This window comes from Octodon degus, unplaced genomic scaffold (assembly GCF_000260255.1).
Source record: "Octodon degus isolate 3935 unplaced genomic scaffold, OctDeg1.0 scaffold00040, whole genome shotgun sequence".
NCBI classification, from domain to species: Eukaryota; Metazoa; Chordata; class Mammalia; order Rodentia; family Octodontidae; genus Octodon; species Octodon degus.
Window position 1 is genome coordinate 10,661,887 of NW_004524616.1, and position 15,844 is coordinate 10,677,730.

Below are 15,844 nucleotides of genomic sequence, written 5' to 3' on the forward strand. Positions count from 1 at the left end.
GCTACTTCATTTTCCTGAGTATTTCTTTATTATATTTCAAATTCCCTAAATCAAAAAGACTTAATCAAATCTCAATTGTTCCTTAATTTATGTTGTGCTTAAGATCAAGCAAGAATACTAATCTAAGGACAAACAAATTTGGAGTTTAAATTAAATTTATCAGCAAAGGAAGACCTCATCAAACACAAGATCACTAATTTTTTTCATATCCTAGTCATATTTTCTTCAATAAAAACTCTTCCCTCCATACCATCTCCCCACGCTCTGCTTTGGTTCTACCTGCTTTGCATAGAACACTGGTCCCTGGACAGAATGGCCTGTTAGCCAGCATGTGGTCTCCAGACCTGTAGCTTCTTCAGCACCTGAGAATTCACCAGAAAGACACCAAAACCCTGAGCCACAGTCGGCCCCATAAAGCTGCTCAGCCCTGCTGCGTGTGTGTTCCAAGAAGAAGCAGAGCTGGTCTCTTTACTAGACTCCAGAAGGAAGCAAGCCAGGGCTCTCCTCTGAGAATCCCCACCATGGTCAGCACGCAGGGCCATTTCAGGGGCCACCTGCTGCTGTGTTGCATGTAAACACAGAATGAGAGCCACCAACTCCAGGCCACTCCAGCCACAAATGTACGAAGTAAGAATTTTCAGTATCTGAGCTCCAGTTTTTATTCATGGTACCTGGAAAGTACTGAAGAAGAGAGCGGACTGGCCTCGGTGCCCTTACAAGATTTCTGAGAGCTGGAGCAATGTGTGGCAGCAACCGCTGTCCCCAAGCCCTGCTGCAAGACTCACCTGCCTTGAAGGCCGCAAGCCCTGGCCCCATGCCCTGCCGCCTGCGCCAATGAGATTAGCAAGCGGGCTCCAGGCCGGGGGACACCTAACTGCACCTGCCCTCTGCTTACTTATTTCCTTTAAAGTTCTTTGTTTTCAGAACCTTTTAAAAAATCTAATTTCAGAAGAAAAAAATGTTCACTGATCTTAGTCACTTTAAAAAGAGAATTACACAGAGAATGCACAAGTGAATTCAAGAAGAAAATTAAATTTCTTAACTGTTTTACAGGGGTGAAATTATCTAATAATGTTTTGTTTTTTGAGGTTTTTTTGGTGGAACCGGGGATTGAACTCAGACACTTGCACTTGCCAGGGAAGCACTTATTCTACTGAGCCGTATCCCCGGCCCCTAATAGTGTTTCTTGATCTCTAAAGTCATGTAATAAAACTGTTAAGAAATTCTTGACAAAAATGATATGGAAAGGAATTGGGTAATATGTGGTTCATAAATTACTTTGCTATTTTCTATTTTACTTAGATGGAATATAACCATTTTCATCTTTCATTTATTTGTTTATTTGGTGTAGGGTCTTGCTACACAGGACCACCATGCCTGGTTTCAGTGGCCAGTACGGCATGCCTGGGGTTCCAGGGCCAGCACAGAGTGCAGTACCAGGTATCAAACCCAGGTCCTTGCACTTGCCAGGCAGGCGCTTACACTGCCAAGCTGTCTCCCAAGCCCATTATCACCATTTTCTGTTCAGAAAGTACCACTCCCTACAACAACCACTAACTGATCCGACTGAAAAAGCCATGCAACATCTCAAAGCCTATATCACAGTGATGTTCTAGAAAGTTAAGGAGATAATGTATGTGCCTGGTATGCAGAAAACGCTCCATAAAGTTAGCTGTTAACTTTGTTGTCTTAAACACATTTAAAAAAATACTTTGGCTGAATCCTTTAAAGGCAGTAAATGTCTAGCCCAGATATGTATATAATTGCTAGAGCACAGCCTATTGGATTTTACATTGTAAGTGGCTAGTCAATCCAAGTTAAGTTCAATTACATGGAACCCACTGTGCTGAATCTGCTTTAATGTACACATAGATGGAAATGACTTGTTACAGAAGGCCAGTGAATTCTCTCTGTGAAACACTATGATAGAAAACTGTACTCTCCTCCAAGCAGAAGCCACTCTAGACCGCATGGTGCAGCCTCCTCTGGGGCCTCTGCACACTGTCCTCATGGTTCTGAGACCCCTTCACCCACATGTTCCCTGAGGCTAGGTCTGGACAAGTATCAACACTCCACAAACGTCCCTGAAGCTTAGAGATGCTTTCCTGATGAACAGCTGGTTTTATTACTTGGGAAGTAGGCCAGGTGTGGTGGTGCACACCTGTAATCCCAGCACTGGGGAGTGTGGGAGGCACAATAACTCCGGGCCTCCAATACTGTTGCAAGTCTTTTCCTAACTCCTGTGAATCTGCCACATCATGACTTTGTACCACATATCCCTTAAAGGTCACCTGAGTGCCTCTGACCTATAAAATTCTCTTAGTGTATCACTTCCTCTTCCCCCGCCTTAAAGACTGTGTCACCTCCCTGTCATCACATGCTATGCCCTGGAGGTGGGACTTCCTGTCATAGCCTGGTTGCCTAGTTACTGGCGCCTTTTACCCGCCGACGTCATTTCCCTATGCCTCCACTATATATACCCAGAGTTTCCTTTAAATAAATGAGACTTGATCAGAATCCTGTCTTGTCTCCATTTCTCGCATCTCCTGTCCTTTGTCCCCTCCTCAATTCCCCGCTCCTCTCCCAGGTGACCTTCGTTGACTACCCGCTGGCTCAAGACAGGGGAGGCTGAGGCAGTAGGATCACCTTGACTTTGAAGCCAATATGGGTTACATTGTGAGTTCAAGGCCAGCCTGAACTATATAGTGAGAGCTTGTGTTTCACCCTTTGGTAACCAGAAACAGAAATAAAGATTGTTACTTGTCTGACAGCAAAATGTGCCTGCAAACAAGATCTTGAAAGCAGAGTCCGGAATCCTAAATCTTCTCTTCTCTCTCCACAAGGCTGCCCTGCTGGTGCCCACCATGAACAACTCAGAGCTGAAATAAGACATCAGCCTAGAAATGCAAAATACCCTTCAGAGGGGAGACAGCTCCCTGGCCATAGAAAACAGACAGTAAGCTGATTAAACATATTAACATATCTAAAGAAAACAATGTTTCAGTCTCCTGGAGCAGCTGGTCAGCTAAGGCCTAGGAAAAGGAGAATTTCAGAGGTAAATACAAAGGGTATCCAGCTAAGAGGTCTGGAGGACACCTTGGCACTTGTGGAGTGGAAAATAAAGGTTCATTTTTATCAGTACAATTTCAGGATAGCAGGGCTCGTGCAGATTTGCCTCACTTTCCAAATGGGCTGCACTATTGAATAAAATGACAGAGGTGTTCGTGGATGAAAAGCTGAGGCTATGAAACGCTGAAGCCCTCTCTCTAACCTGGCTGCTGGGAATCCACTGTCTCTGCAATACCTTGCCAGTAAAATCGAGCTTCCCATGTGCCAGCCTCCAAGGAGAGAAAGCCAGGCCAGAAGACAAAGGGCCAAGCACCACTCCAGGCTCTGCACAAACAATGGAATAGTAGCCAGCTTCTATACATAAGTTCTGCACTCAGGGTTATTACTAAACCATTCTGGGAGACAGAAGTCCTCTCTCGGGGTGTTGCCAGCATGCCTGTAAGGCTGACCCAGCGCACCCACAGGCAAAGAACCGGACAGCCAGCCCACCTCCCAGGCACAGCCTGTGCGTTATATGAGTACCCTTCAGCCTGGGCCACTGAGATCAGCTCGTAATTATTCTCTAAAACATTTCATTATAAACATGTAATTTTTCTGATTCAGCATCATTATTAATCAAAGGCATGCAAATTAAGAAAAAATTACCAAAGGGAAAACTGGCACACGATGAAAGCTATAAGGCGTTCTCACTAGCTCTTGGTGTATCTATAAATTGGAACCACTCCAAAAGTCTTAGAAATGTGTGCATCTCTGGCCCAGCAATCCTTCCCCTAACAATTCAGTTTTACTTTATTCAAAATATGAATGTTTATTCAATCACAATAGTAGTTCAAAATAGATGCAACTTTTAAATCAAGTAAAATATTCAACTGTTGAGATTGGTTAAAAATACCTATAGTGTACTAATATAACCATACTAACATGTTCAATGTGTTACAAGAGTATATTAACTAACCAAAAAGCTGTTCACAGTGTATTTAATTTCTTCTTTTTGCTTAGTTACCTATTCCATTTCTTTTTCATAAACACTGACTATCCTATATAGCCCTGATACCGAAAAATTAGAAGCAGTCTTTATCTAATTAAGAACAAGAAAAGGTAAAGGTTGGGAGGAAACTGAGACACGTGCTGACACAAGGCCTCTCCCTCAGAGAAGGCGAAGGATGACAAAGTTAATGCCCCTTCATGGCACGATCAGGGAAGCAGCAGCCAGGAGCGAAGGAGTGCTGCAACACGCACTGTCTCCCCAAGTCTCACAAGCCAGCACTGGGAGAAGCAAGCACCCCTCAGAAGGAGGGAGTCCTACTTACGCACACACATGTCCCTGCTTTCGTAAAATCCGGGGCAACACTGGGATTTGCGCCTATACATAGTTTTCTCCCCATGTCGATAGGCTGTCCGATAACTGATTCTGCATAAAAGAAACAGAGCACACAGTTAGTTCTTTTGACAACTGGATCAGAAATCATTTTTGTATTAGTAAAAATCTGGGGACTACTGGCTATCATAAAGCATGCAAAGCAAAGTACTTCAAAATAATTAAAACTAAAACTGGAATATATGTCTTGACCAATACTATGCCGTCAGCAATGTACTGCTAATATTGAGTCCCTAAGAAAGCCAACCTATACCAGCGGTGGCAAAGTTACAGTGTGAGTGGTGCTGCAGGCTGTCGGCTGTCACTGAAGCTCTCAGAATTTCACTGTCACTGACCTGCACTTCACTGGTCATGATTTTCCTCCTTTGCTTATCTTGAAATCATTTGCCAAGTACTGACTTTCCCGTGTGATGCCTGCCTAAGCATTCTTCATCTACCTGTGTCTTCAAGGTAGAATTGAGAAAAGTTCTTTAAAAATCTCCACCCAGAGTCATCCTACCATAGAAGCAGAAAACTAAGAGATGCCTTTCTATGTAAAGCGTCATTCACTCACTGATTCACATGTACATTGTTTAATTAAGCACTTACTCTATTCCAGGCACTGAAGAAACAGTGAACAAAATAATCTCAAGTTCTTAGCCTCAAAAAAGCTACTTTTTACAGAGGAAGACCGATCTTATAGAATTTGTTTAATTGAGACATATTAAGCGAACAGGTCATAAAACAGCTGGCAGTGACTACATACAGCAAAGAGAGCTCAAGCCTGCGGTGGGAAATAAAATGTGACAGGAGAGGATGCTGGCTTAGACAGAGTGGTCTGGGGCAGGTGGGCAGGAGTGGCATTGAGCACAGCATCAGTCCCTGGAGAGTAGGTTGGCAGGTGCACATGCGACCCATCATTACCACAGATTTGTAAATGCTTTACTAATAAAATTAGGATATTAAGGTTTGCCTCCTTGTAAGGCACTGATACAATAATAGTTTGATTTTGTTTCTTTATGTTCACATTCATACAGTAACATGTATAGCTTGTTTTGCTTAAGCATCAAATTTAAATACAAATGAAGTAAGATGTTCAATTAGAAACATTTTGAGATAGGCATTTCTTCATAGTTGGTGTCATCCAGGTTCATAAGGGTCTTTCAGAGTCAAGCACAACCCAGAAGCTGGATAAAATACTGCTGACTGAAGGCTGAAGAACAGACATTTCCTCTGTCATTAGACTATAAGTTCCTTCAGGGTAGGGAATATGTTTGCCATCCTGGGTCTCCAGTGACCTGCAGCCAGACTGGGACAGAAGCGAGCCCCCAGCAGCAGTTCACCAAGCACCTCTTCTCTAGAACCTGGAAGCTCTGATTATAGCAGACTCGGCTCCAAGTAGCCAAACCCATAGCCATACCTGGCATCCCTTACCTGTGCCGCGTGCACTTAAACCAGTTCAGGATGTCAGTGCAACTGGTGTAGTAAATCTGATCAAAGGGATGTGGGTATGACTCTTGCACAGTTACTGAGTAGCTGGAAGAGAAGGAACAGGAAGGTGTCAGTATTTTTCTTTTTGACATTAATGATATAGGAAAAAAAATAAAGGAACCACTTTTTTTACGTTAATGAGACAATCTACATTAAAAAAAAATAGGGCTGACCAGATAGCTCAGTGGATTAAAGAGCCTGCTTAGGCAGCCCCGCCCTGGGATGCACTCAGAGGACAACTAAAACTGGGCATGGTGGCACACACTTATAATCCCAGTGCTTGGGAGGCTGAAAACAGGAGGATCACTATGAGTTCAATCTGTGTAGTAAGACCCTGTAAACCCTGTACTAAATACATTTTTAGGGCCAGGGATATAGCTCAGTGGCTTCACCACCTGCCTGGCAAGCGCAGGGTCCTGAGTTCAATCCCCAGTGCTAATTAATTAATTAATTAATTTTTTAAAAATAATCTCCATTTGCAATTCCACATGAATTTTTAAAGATAATTTTCACATTTTCATAATTTTTTTTGGAGGATACTGGGAATTGAATTCATAACCTTGCACTTGCCAGGCAGGCGCTCATGCTGCTGAGTTATATCCCTGGCTCTTTCATAAATTTTTATTTGAACTAGAACACAAAAGACCAATACGAATAATGTACTTAAAAGGTTTATGCTCAACTTTTTAAATTTTTATTTTTATTTTTATTTATTTGGTACAAGTTCTTGTTACACAGCTCAGACTCATGGAGATCCTCCTGCTTCAGCCTCTCCAGTGCTGGGATTACAGGCATGCGCCACCCCACCCGGTTTCAGGAGCAACACCGTGTGCCTGGGGTTCCAGTGCTGGCACGGCATTCAGTACCCGGGACTGAACTCAGGACCTTGTTTTTGTCAGGCAGGAGCTATCTCGCCAGCCTGAATTTCTTATCAGTATATGTTTGTATGCTATAAATTTCAAATTAATTTTTTTTACTGTTTACAACTAACTCTAAAATTTCCAAAGATTAAAAATATATAGCTATTTTTTTCTGTATTCCTTCCCCTTGTCCTAGGGATCCAAGGCAAACCAAGACCTACACAAAAGTTTATACTCTAGGTCTGTATGCAGATAATGAAGTTAGTGATCAAGTTTTATAATGTAGTACATTTTGAGAAATCAGACAGAACATATTTCTCTGGTGGGAATTTAAGCTAATTTGCTTTTATATTCTGGTTCTATTTGTCAGTAGTAGAAGGATAAACATTTTTTAAATGAGGCTGAAACAGGAGGATCTCTGTGAGTCTGAGCTGTGTAGTGAGAATCTATACCAAATAAATAGGGGCTGGTGAGATGGCTCAGTGGTCTAAAGCACCTACTTAGAACAAACTTAGCAAAGCAAAGGGACCACGGTTAAATCCCCCAGCACCACATGCCAGCCAGGGTCGCCCCCTGGTGGGCTGAGCTGGCCAAACACACACACACACACACACACACACTAAATAAATAAAATTAAAAACAAAAACAAATAAATAAAACTTTAAAACAATTAAAAATTAATTGTATAATGTTCTACTTATCAACAGTGAAACATTATATAAAACTACAAAGAAGTCTTCAAATCGGTTCTAACCACGTGGCTGAGACAACTAGCATGAATAATCATTCCAACAATCTGCTGCTACCCAAGCATTCTGCTTTCCCACACTTTTCCTTTCTTTTTCTTTTAAGTTTTTTTAAAAATTTAAAAATTTTTGGTACTGGGGATCAAACTCAGGACCTTGCATGTGTCAGGCAAGCACTTACGCCACTGAGCTATCTCCTCGACCCTCCCACACATTTTCAATAGCACGTTCCCCTTTGTCTCAGTTACTCTTCTCTCATTGCTGACAAATACCCGACACCCAAAATGAAGGAATAAAAGGTTTATTCAGCTCAGAGTCAGAGGAGATTTCAGTCCCATACTCAGCTGGCTCCAAGGCAGAGCACCACATGGCAGAGGGCAGCCGTTCATGGTGGCGGCAGAGGGCAGCCGTTCATGGTGGTGGCAGAGGGCAGCCGTTCATGGTGGTGGCAGAGGGCAGCGTTCATGGTGGCGACAGAGCAAGAGAGCAAGAACAAGTGGGAGGAGCAGCAACAAGGGCTACAGAGAGCAAGTCTGTCTCCCGTATATTGCATTCAGGCTGTCTGCCCCAGGCTGGGTATAGCACTCATCCTCATAATTCCAGCAGCACTCACACCTATAATCCCAGCAGCACTCACTCCCATAATCCCAGCACTGCATCATAAATAAATCACAAAGCCTAGAAGTCCACCGCATGACTGCATGAGGCTTTGGGGGGACAGCTAGTCACAAACCATAACACACTTAGAGTAAAAACATGGTCTCAAGAATGTGAAATATCCAGAAATATTGAAGTACATCCAACTTCATATTTCTTTTTTTTCAATGTTTTATTAATACATGTTCATAGTATGACGATTACATCCCTCCTGGAGAAGCAGCATATATACATGATAACCTTAACTCTTCTTCCATCCACCCCTCCTCTGTTTCCCCATCACTTTTTCAAACGGTTTACTTGTCTACTCCCTATTAACTATTTTTTATTTTTCTGTGTATTTTGGGCTTCTCACATAAGAGACACCACATAGTATTTAAGCTCATGTGTCTGACTTATCTCACTCAACATTATGGTCTCCAGGTACTATTACAATCCTCAAGAACTACGAGGATTGCCTGTGAGAAAGCAGGCCTGCAGGATCTCCTTTGCTGAACAATTTATTCTATTTGCTCTAAGTCTTTTAAAGATTTCCATTAAATTCCCTACTTTACAATAACAAAGAAAATGGGCCATAATCACCGACTCGCTCGCAGCCAATCAATAGCCCAAGTTCATTAATAGGAGCTATCAATTATAAAAGATACTGAAAGAATGAGCCTGGAATTTTCACATGCAGAATTAGGTTAGACACGGGGCAGAACCTGCTGATCTGACAGCTCTGTGATGCCAGCCTCACAGTCAGTTTTCTTTCTGCAGCGGGTTTCTGGGAGGCATCACATAGTGAGCCTTCAGTCTAGAGATGCATTAACTGATCATACTAGTCACATTCACATGAATTCCATTCATTGGGATAGTACAACCTGATTCATAGGAATTCTCCTTAAATGTCAGGTAGAAGAAAGAAGATGCCTTATAAAAAAGATCACTGGACTAGAAGAAGGTAAGTTCACAGTGCTGATCTCACACGTTACAGGAGTCACTGAGCGACCGCCATCATATAATCTCTCCACCCTGGGATCACATCCTAAAATAACAGGTCAGAGATTGTTCCCGATCCCTTCAGTTTTGGCACCCTGTATTTCTAAGGTACACTTAGATAAAAGCTTCCACTCCAGCAGAAACCTGTTGTTATTGCCAGATGCAGGTTCAGATGAGAGTAGAGAGTGAAACACTTCTGATACAACTACTTTGAGGTAAAGCCAGAGACCTCTGCTAAAACACTGATGTTCTTGGAATGGTATATTCCATTAAGCTATTTATATTTTCTTTTAGCAGTATCCGAAGGTTCAAGTTAATACAAATGCCAAGACTTCCTGCCATCTGCCTTAGGAAGCAAAGTGACCATTAACAAATAAATCAGCAAATGTGGGTCAGGAACCTAGTCCATACCCAAACATGAAAAACCTTTTCACTAATTTCTAGCAATCGTGCAGATCCCTCAAATTAGAGGAAATATTAAAGCACATCAATTTCCTTTTCTTGCCAGCTCATTTGTTGAGCTTCATATATTTACAGAATGTCTCTCTGACTCAGAACACGAGAGAGCTCCTCTCCACAGAAGAGAAATCATGATGTTTAGGATTCAAATTCCACAAATACTTATTGAGCAAATCCCATGCATTTCCTGCCCCCAGGAGGCTCTCTATATGAAAAAAGCCAACACAGAAATGCTAAATACAAATGACATGGTTTTCATGGAGAAATACAGTAATTGGGGAAAATAAGATGAGAAAATATACTATATTTTGAGCATTTCTTTTCCATCTTGCATCGCCTCATTCTCATTAAAATTATTTTCACACTAAAATCCTATCTAGTACTGAGTAAATATAAATTACTATGCAGATTGATTCAACTACCAAGGCTTCCACTTCAGTCTGTCGGAGAAGGGCACTCAGCCTTTTCAAATCAATCTTTTTCTGTTGTTTTAACACGTATTTTTCTTTCTCTTTTTCTATATAGTCACTTTCTTCCTCTCTCACCTTCCTTCTCCTCTTCCCTCCCTATTTTGGAAGATATTATAAATCATACTGCACAGTTTGGAAGACAAAATTTCTAAAAGAAAGAAAATTCTATAACTTTTACATGATCATCAACAGGGTTTTGTTTTGTCTTTGCTGGGCTCTTTTGCAGCCTTCAGGAGTTTTATGCATTTAATTGGAGGGTTTTGAAAATTTTTTATATTATAATCATGCTACGCATATACTTTTGAAACTTCAACAACATAAGCATTTTTCCATGTTAGTAAATAATCTTCACATTACGACGGCCCAGCACTCTGTGACTGCATCTAATTTTCATGTCCGGACACCATTAGACAACCAAATTGTCCCTTCCGCTGAGGGCCCCAAGTGTTTGCATCAAGAAGGGCACTGCCTTGAGAGCTGGGCTGCCTCCAGGGATAACACTCCTTCCTCTCCCTGCTTTAGCCAGTGCTTGCCTCGCTGGCAGAGCAGCATTAGCTCCTTGGCTACCTGTCCAGACTCCACATTCAGCAGCGGCTGCTGGTAAGCCAGTGTGGAAAGACGCCTTCTCCACTGTCTGGTCCACGGTGGCTTTCATGGGCTAGTGAGTTTCTGGGACCAGTGAGTCACCAGGACACGCAGACACTCTCCTGCACCCCCGCTTCTATCACAGATGTCCCGCTGCTGTAGCACCAGGAGCCTCTGCAGCAGGCAGTGAGTAGCAAACGGTGGTATAAAAGGAATCTGATCCCAGTTCTATAGTATGTTCAGCACCGGGATTCAAAACTCTTCATTTCCTCTTGTTTGTTTCATTCTCTTCAAACACACTGAAAACATATCATCATTGTGATTTTAACCTAATAAGTGTTATCCGGGAGAAACCCCAGCAAGATTTAATTTAAGGTCAAAGAACAGGTTAGGGGGGAGGGAAGCCAGCATCACTTGGCCTCATTCCAAAGTGGTTAATTACATTTTATCTGCTTAAATTATCTTGTTACTCTAATCAGATATGATAGTAATCATCATTTCTTATCTCTGCCTGCTTCAGGACTGCTGATGCAATTGCTACCGCTTCTGTAATAGTAACTGAAGGTGTGGGCAAAGAGCAGCTTTATTTCTTTTGCACCTTCGCGAGAAGAGTCTCCACCAGGAGAAAAAGTACAAGCTCACAGAGAAAAGAGATCGCCACCAAACTTTCCATTTCCAAAAAGACACTGGGCAGAATTCCTCTGATCATTAATACTCTTTTTGCATTTGTAGTGATTTAGCATTCTTTCATTTTTAGATACAATTTCTTAGAATTACAGTTGCTGTACTAAAACAAGACAATAATTTCATTTGAAAATAAATATTCAGGTATCCATGAGGATGCAGCTAGAAGTTACGGATAGAAGTACTTTTGTTTGGTGCTTGTCGAGCTTGAATATTCATATTCACTATTTTATTTATATTTTTTAATGATTTTTTTGTACTTTTAGGGAAGAGTCTACAGGGTGTTCAGGGTCTCACTACTAGATTGGATTCATAGTGATCCACATGTTTACAGCCTCCCAAGAACTGGGATTACAGGCACGCACCACCACACCCAGTCTCAATTGCCTCTCAGTGCACCCCGGGGGCAGGACCAGCAGGGCAGGCCCGGGGATTGAACCCCCGGCCCCTGAGCATGCTTGCAGGCACTTTAATCCACTGAGCTATTTGGTCAGTCCTTTTAATAATTATTTACTACATATGTTTTTAGTGAACTGTCATAGGGGAGGTGCTGTAAAATTTATAAAGATAATTAATAGGAGGTCCCTCTCTCTAAGTTTTTTTTTCTTTCATTTATGTATTTGGTACAGGGTCTCACTATGCACCTCAGACTTGTAGTGGTCCTGTTTTCAGCCTCCCCAGTCCTGAGATTACAAGTATGTGCCACCACACCTGGACTCGGTTGCAGGCTCAGTGCACCCCAGGGTCAGGGTCCACGTGACATGCAGGACAGGGGATTGAACCCTGGGCACTGCATTTGCTAAAGCAAGTGCTTAGTCTGCTGAGCTATCTCGCCAGCCCTCTTCTCTTTAAATTCTATATAAAAGTTGCTACCACTATATATATGTATATATACATGTGTGTGTGAAACTTCATTCTGTACACCTATTTTCATGGTACGTGTTGCAGTTTCACATCATGTGCTAGGGATTAGATTTCAAATGTCCCCCAAAAGTTTCATGTGTACCGAGGGAGGACTTTGGGAAGGTGGTTAGATCATGAGGCCACCACCTCCTCATAATTTCACAGCGGAATGGGCTATTAGGAGATGGGCTTAGCTGGAGGAAACAGGTTCTGGGCATTGCCATTGTCTCTGGTGTCTGTCTGTCTGTCTGTCTGTCTGTCTGTCTGTCTGTCTGTCTCTCTCTCTCTCTCTCTCTGTCTCTCTCTCCCTCTCCTCTCCTTCCCTCCATCCCTCCCTTCCTCCTTCCCTCTTCCTACCCTGCTTCCCGGCTGCCACAAGATGAACAGCTTCCTTCTGCCATGCTCAAGCAAAGGATCAATGGAGCCCCCTGACCCTGGATTAAAATGTCTCAAAGCATGAACCAAAACAAACCTTCTCGTCTTTGTTAAGATGTGTAGGTCAGATATTTTGTTGACAGTGACATAGAGCTGACCGATACAGAACACTGGTACCAGGAGTGAGGCTGAAGCTTCAGTGGAGACCCCAGAATATACGAGGAATGTGGAATATGTACTCAGGAAAGCTAAAGTATAAGTAGAACCAGCCCAAGAGAGAAATTATGTGGCTGCATCTAGTAAGGCCCTAGAGACAGAGCTGTCCAAGCTCTTCAGGGCTCCCGTAATGCTGCTATGTGCTGCAGATGACAGACTTGGAACTCCAGGTGCTAATGAGTGCCCTGCTGCTTTTGGTCTTGGTGGTCCAATTTTTTCTGATGTCCCCAATCTGTGTATTTTGCAAGGGGAATGTTTACCCTGTGCCACTGTTCAGAGATAAATGTTTTCCTCAGGTCTCAAAGTAAACATTGAATTTAAATTTTTAAGTAGTAATGTTTTTGGTTTTGTTTTTTGTTTTTTTTTTTTTCAGGACTGGGGATTGAACTCAGGCCCTTATGCTTGCCAGGCAAGCACTTATTCTGCTAAGCCATCTCCCCAGCCCCTTGAGTAGTAATGGAACTATCAAGATTTTGACTACTCTCAGACATGGGCTAAATGCATTTTGTATGTGATGGATATCACCCTTTTGGGGGCCAAGGACAGAACCTTATGATTTAGCTCTAAAATGTCAATACAGGGCCAGCGAGATAGCTCAGTGGACTAAGCACCTGCTTAGGCAAGCACAGGGACTGGGATTTGATCCCCAGCACCATGTGCTACGCCAGCCCTGCCCCTGGTATGCTGAGCAGGCCACAGAGACCAGGTTCGATGGTGCACTATGAGTCCAAGCTGCTCAGTGAGACCTTGTACCACATTCATAAACATAAATAAATAAATAAACTAAAATAAAATGTCAACACACAACAGTATATAACTTCATTGATTGATCAGGTATTTCAGTTCTGGTTACGTTGATTGTAATGAGGTAATGAGGTAAGAACAAGCTCTCATTTTAAAAAAAATGCTATAAGAAAGGATTTACTGTGCCCCTAGAATAATACCACTGCTGTCCTAGAAAGCCTCTGGGCCTTATGCATCCTACCACAGGGTGACAACAATTTTTACAATATGTACTTTATTTTGTTTTGTTTTGGTTTTTTGGCGGAACTGGGGATTGAACTCAGGCCCTTGCGTTTGCCAGGGAAGCGTTTATTCCACTGAGCCATCTCCGTGGCCCACAATATGTACTTTGTGATTTGTAATCATGGTAGTGAGGATGATATATAAACATGACCAAGTTTGGTATAACTGGACTTACATGTCTTAAAAATGCATATTACCTTCTAGCGCAAGGTATGATAAAAATATGGTGAATGTTTAATGTTTTAATTATTACAGTTAAAGCTACTTTGTCTTAATTACTCTTACAATACTCCCCCTCACCTTGAGCATGCTTATCCCATAATCATTGCCACTTTCTGAAACAGGTCTGGAAGTGTTCTTTCATGAGTATCTTTAGCTGCTCTGCTATAGCTGCCCTGATATCCTGAACCAATGCAAAACATTTATCCTTCACAGTCATTTTGAGCATGGAGAAAAGCCAGAACTCACACAATACCTGATTCAATGAAGAAGGCAAATAAGGACCACACTATAATGCTTGTACAAGCCTGCTTTTCTGTGGGATGAAAATGGACGGTGGCATTCACCATGTTTTTTATCCCACCCCATGAAGACACATGATGTATGCTTCATATGATGTCTCCAATCTCATCCTTTTCCAGCATGATACTTGGGTCTGTTTTTGCTGGACACAGTTCTCACTGGCTCATGTGGTTCTGGCTTCAAACTACCTTCCACTTCTAGAAGCCCCCTAACAATCACTCCTTCCTGGGCTCTTCCAGCACTTCTCAGGGGATGCCAGCTACATGGAGCACTGCCCATTCCCCCAAAACTAAGGTCTCCCTTTTCAAGCTACCTCTGGCACATTGCCTTTATCTCAGGCATTGCAGCATTTTATTTTATTATTCCATGCTATCTCCTACTGCTCTTTCATTGTCCCCCAAAATAGGTCTAGCTCTGCAGAACTATTGCAAATAGATGCACAGTAGGGGCTAGACCTTAGAGACCTCATTGTCTTTGAACTTTTAACATTTTCCCAAGATCTTACAATTGCATTTGTGTTAGAAACAGATATGTATTTTTTTGTACATAGAATGTAGTCTATTACACCAAGCTGAATATTACTCAATTTATTAGAAGTGCCTAATGCTTTTTGCAGAAAAGACTTCATAATATCTTTTCATACCCTAATTTCATACATCAGATTGATGATGATAATAATATATAAAAGAACTCATGGACAATTATTACTCAGGCTGCAGTCAGAAGGCTTACCTTTCCCAGTGGCTACACACATTAGGGTCTTCGAGATTCAGAGATGCTGCCATCCCAGTCCACAGGCATAAGAGTAAACAGATAAAGCCCAGGCATGAGTTCCAAGAAATAACCATTTTTTTCCTGGTGAAAAACCTGCAAAGAAAAAATTAAAGGTGCGTTAAAATCACTCAAATAGAATTCTTTTCAGTACAGCCATCACTCAACACCAGTGGTCAGCAGGGTTACAACAAGCATAAGGAGACATGTATTTGAATAGCTGGTCACCAGCTTCCATGGTCCAGGAAAGAGAGGTGTTTCTTACATTGTGCTGGGTGCCTACTGTTCTGTACATTGCTGAAATGTGCAAATCAGCACCAATTACCACCACAACAAAAGCTCTTCTTCAACCATGTCAGCTGACATCAAAGGGATCTACCAAAACAACTCTGGGCAACAAAGGATTTTAGATTCTCTCACTGGGCATATTTCCTTCTTGAAGAAGAGGATCCACAGAGGAATCTGCCCTCATTGATCCCAGAGAATAAATGATGCACCGGAAGCTCCTTTACAGAGTGAACCTCAATCTCAGGCAACAAATTGAGATTCATTCAATAGTTCATGGATACTGCATGCCCAATCAACTCTTGCCACCATGAAAAACCAGATATAACATACAAAGCTTGGGGCCGGGGAGATGGCTCAGTAGGACAAGCGCTTGACTGGCAAATG

The 15,844-nt window shown here is 42.2% G+C and overlaps 1 protein-coding gene and 1 long non-coding RNA gene across 2 annotated transcripts in view; one reads left to right on the top strand and one right to left on the bottom strand.

Moving 5' to 3' along the window:
• Positions 1–15,844, bottom strand: part of Megf10 (multiple EGF like domains 10) — a 192,742-nt gene that overhangs the window by 125,799 nt on the left and 51,099 nt on the right. The window contains exons 2-4 of the mRNA XM_023715305.1: positions 15,134–15,268; positions 5,861–5,962; positions 4,380–4,480 (exon numbers count right to left, since the gene is read on the bottom strand). Of these exons, the coding sequence (XP_023571073.1) occupies positions 4,380–4,480; positions 5,861–5,962; positions 15,134–15,249 (319 nt within the window). The 5' untranslated portion in view covers positions 15,250–15,268. The remainder of the gene's footprint in view (positions 1–4,379; positions 4,481–5,860; positions 5,963–15,133; positions 15,269–15,844) is intronic.
• LOC111816786 overlaps positions 1,086–15,844 on the top strand; it is a 23,766-nt gene continuing 9,007 nt past the window's right edge. Inside the window, exons 1-2 of the long non-coding RNA XR_002821119.1 lie at positions 1,086–1,179; positions 15,277–15,288. This is a non-coding gene — a long non-coding RNA (uncharacterized LOC111816786). The remainder of the gene's footprint in view (positions 1,180–15,276; positions 15,289–15,844) is intronic.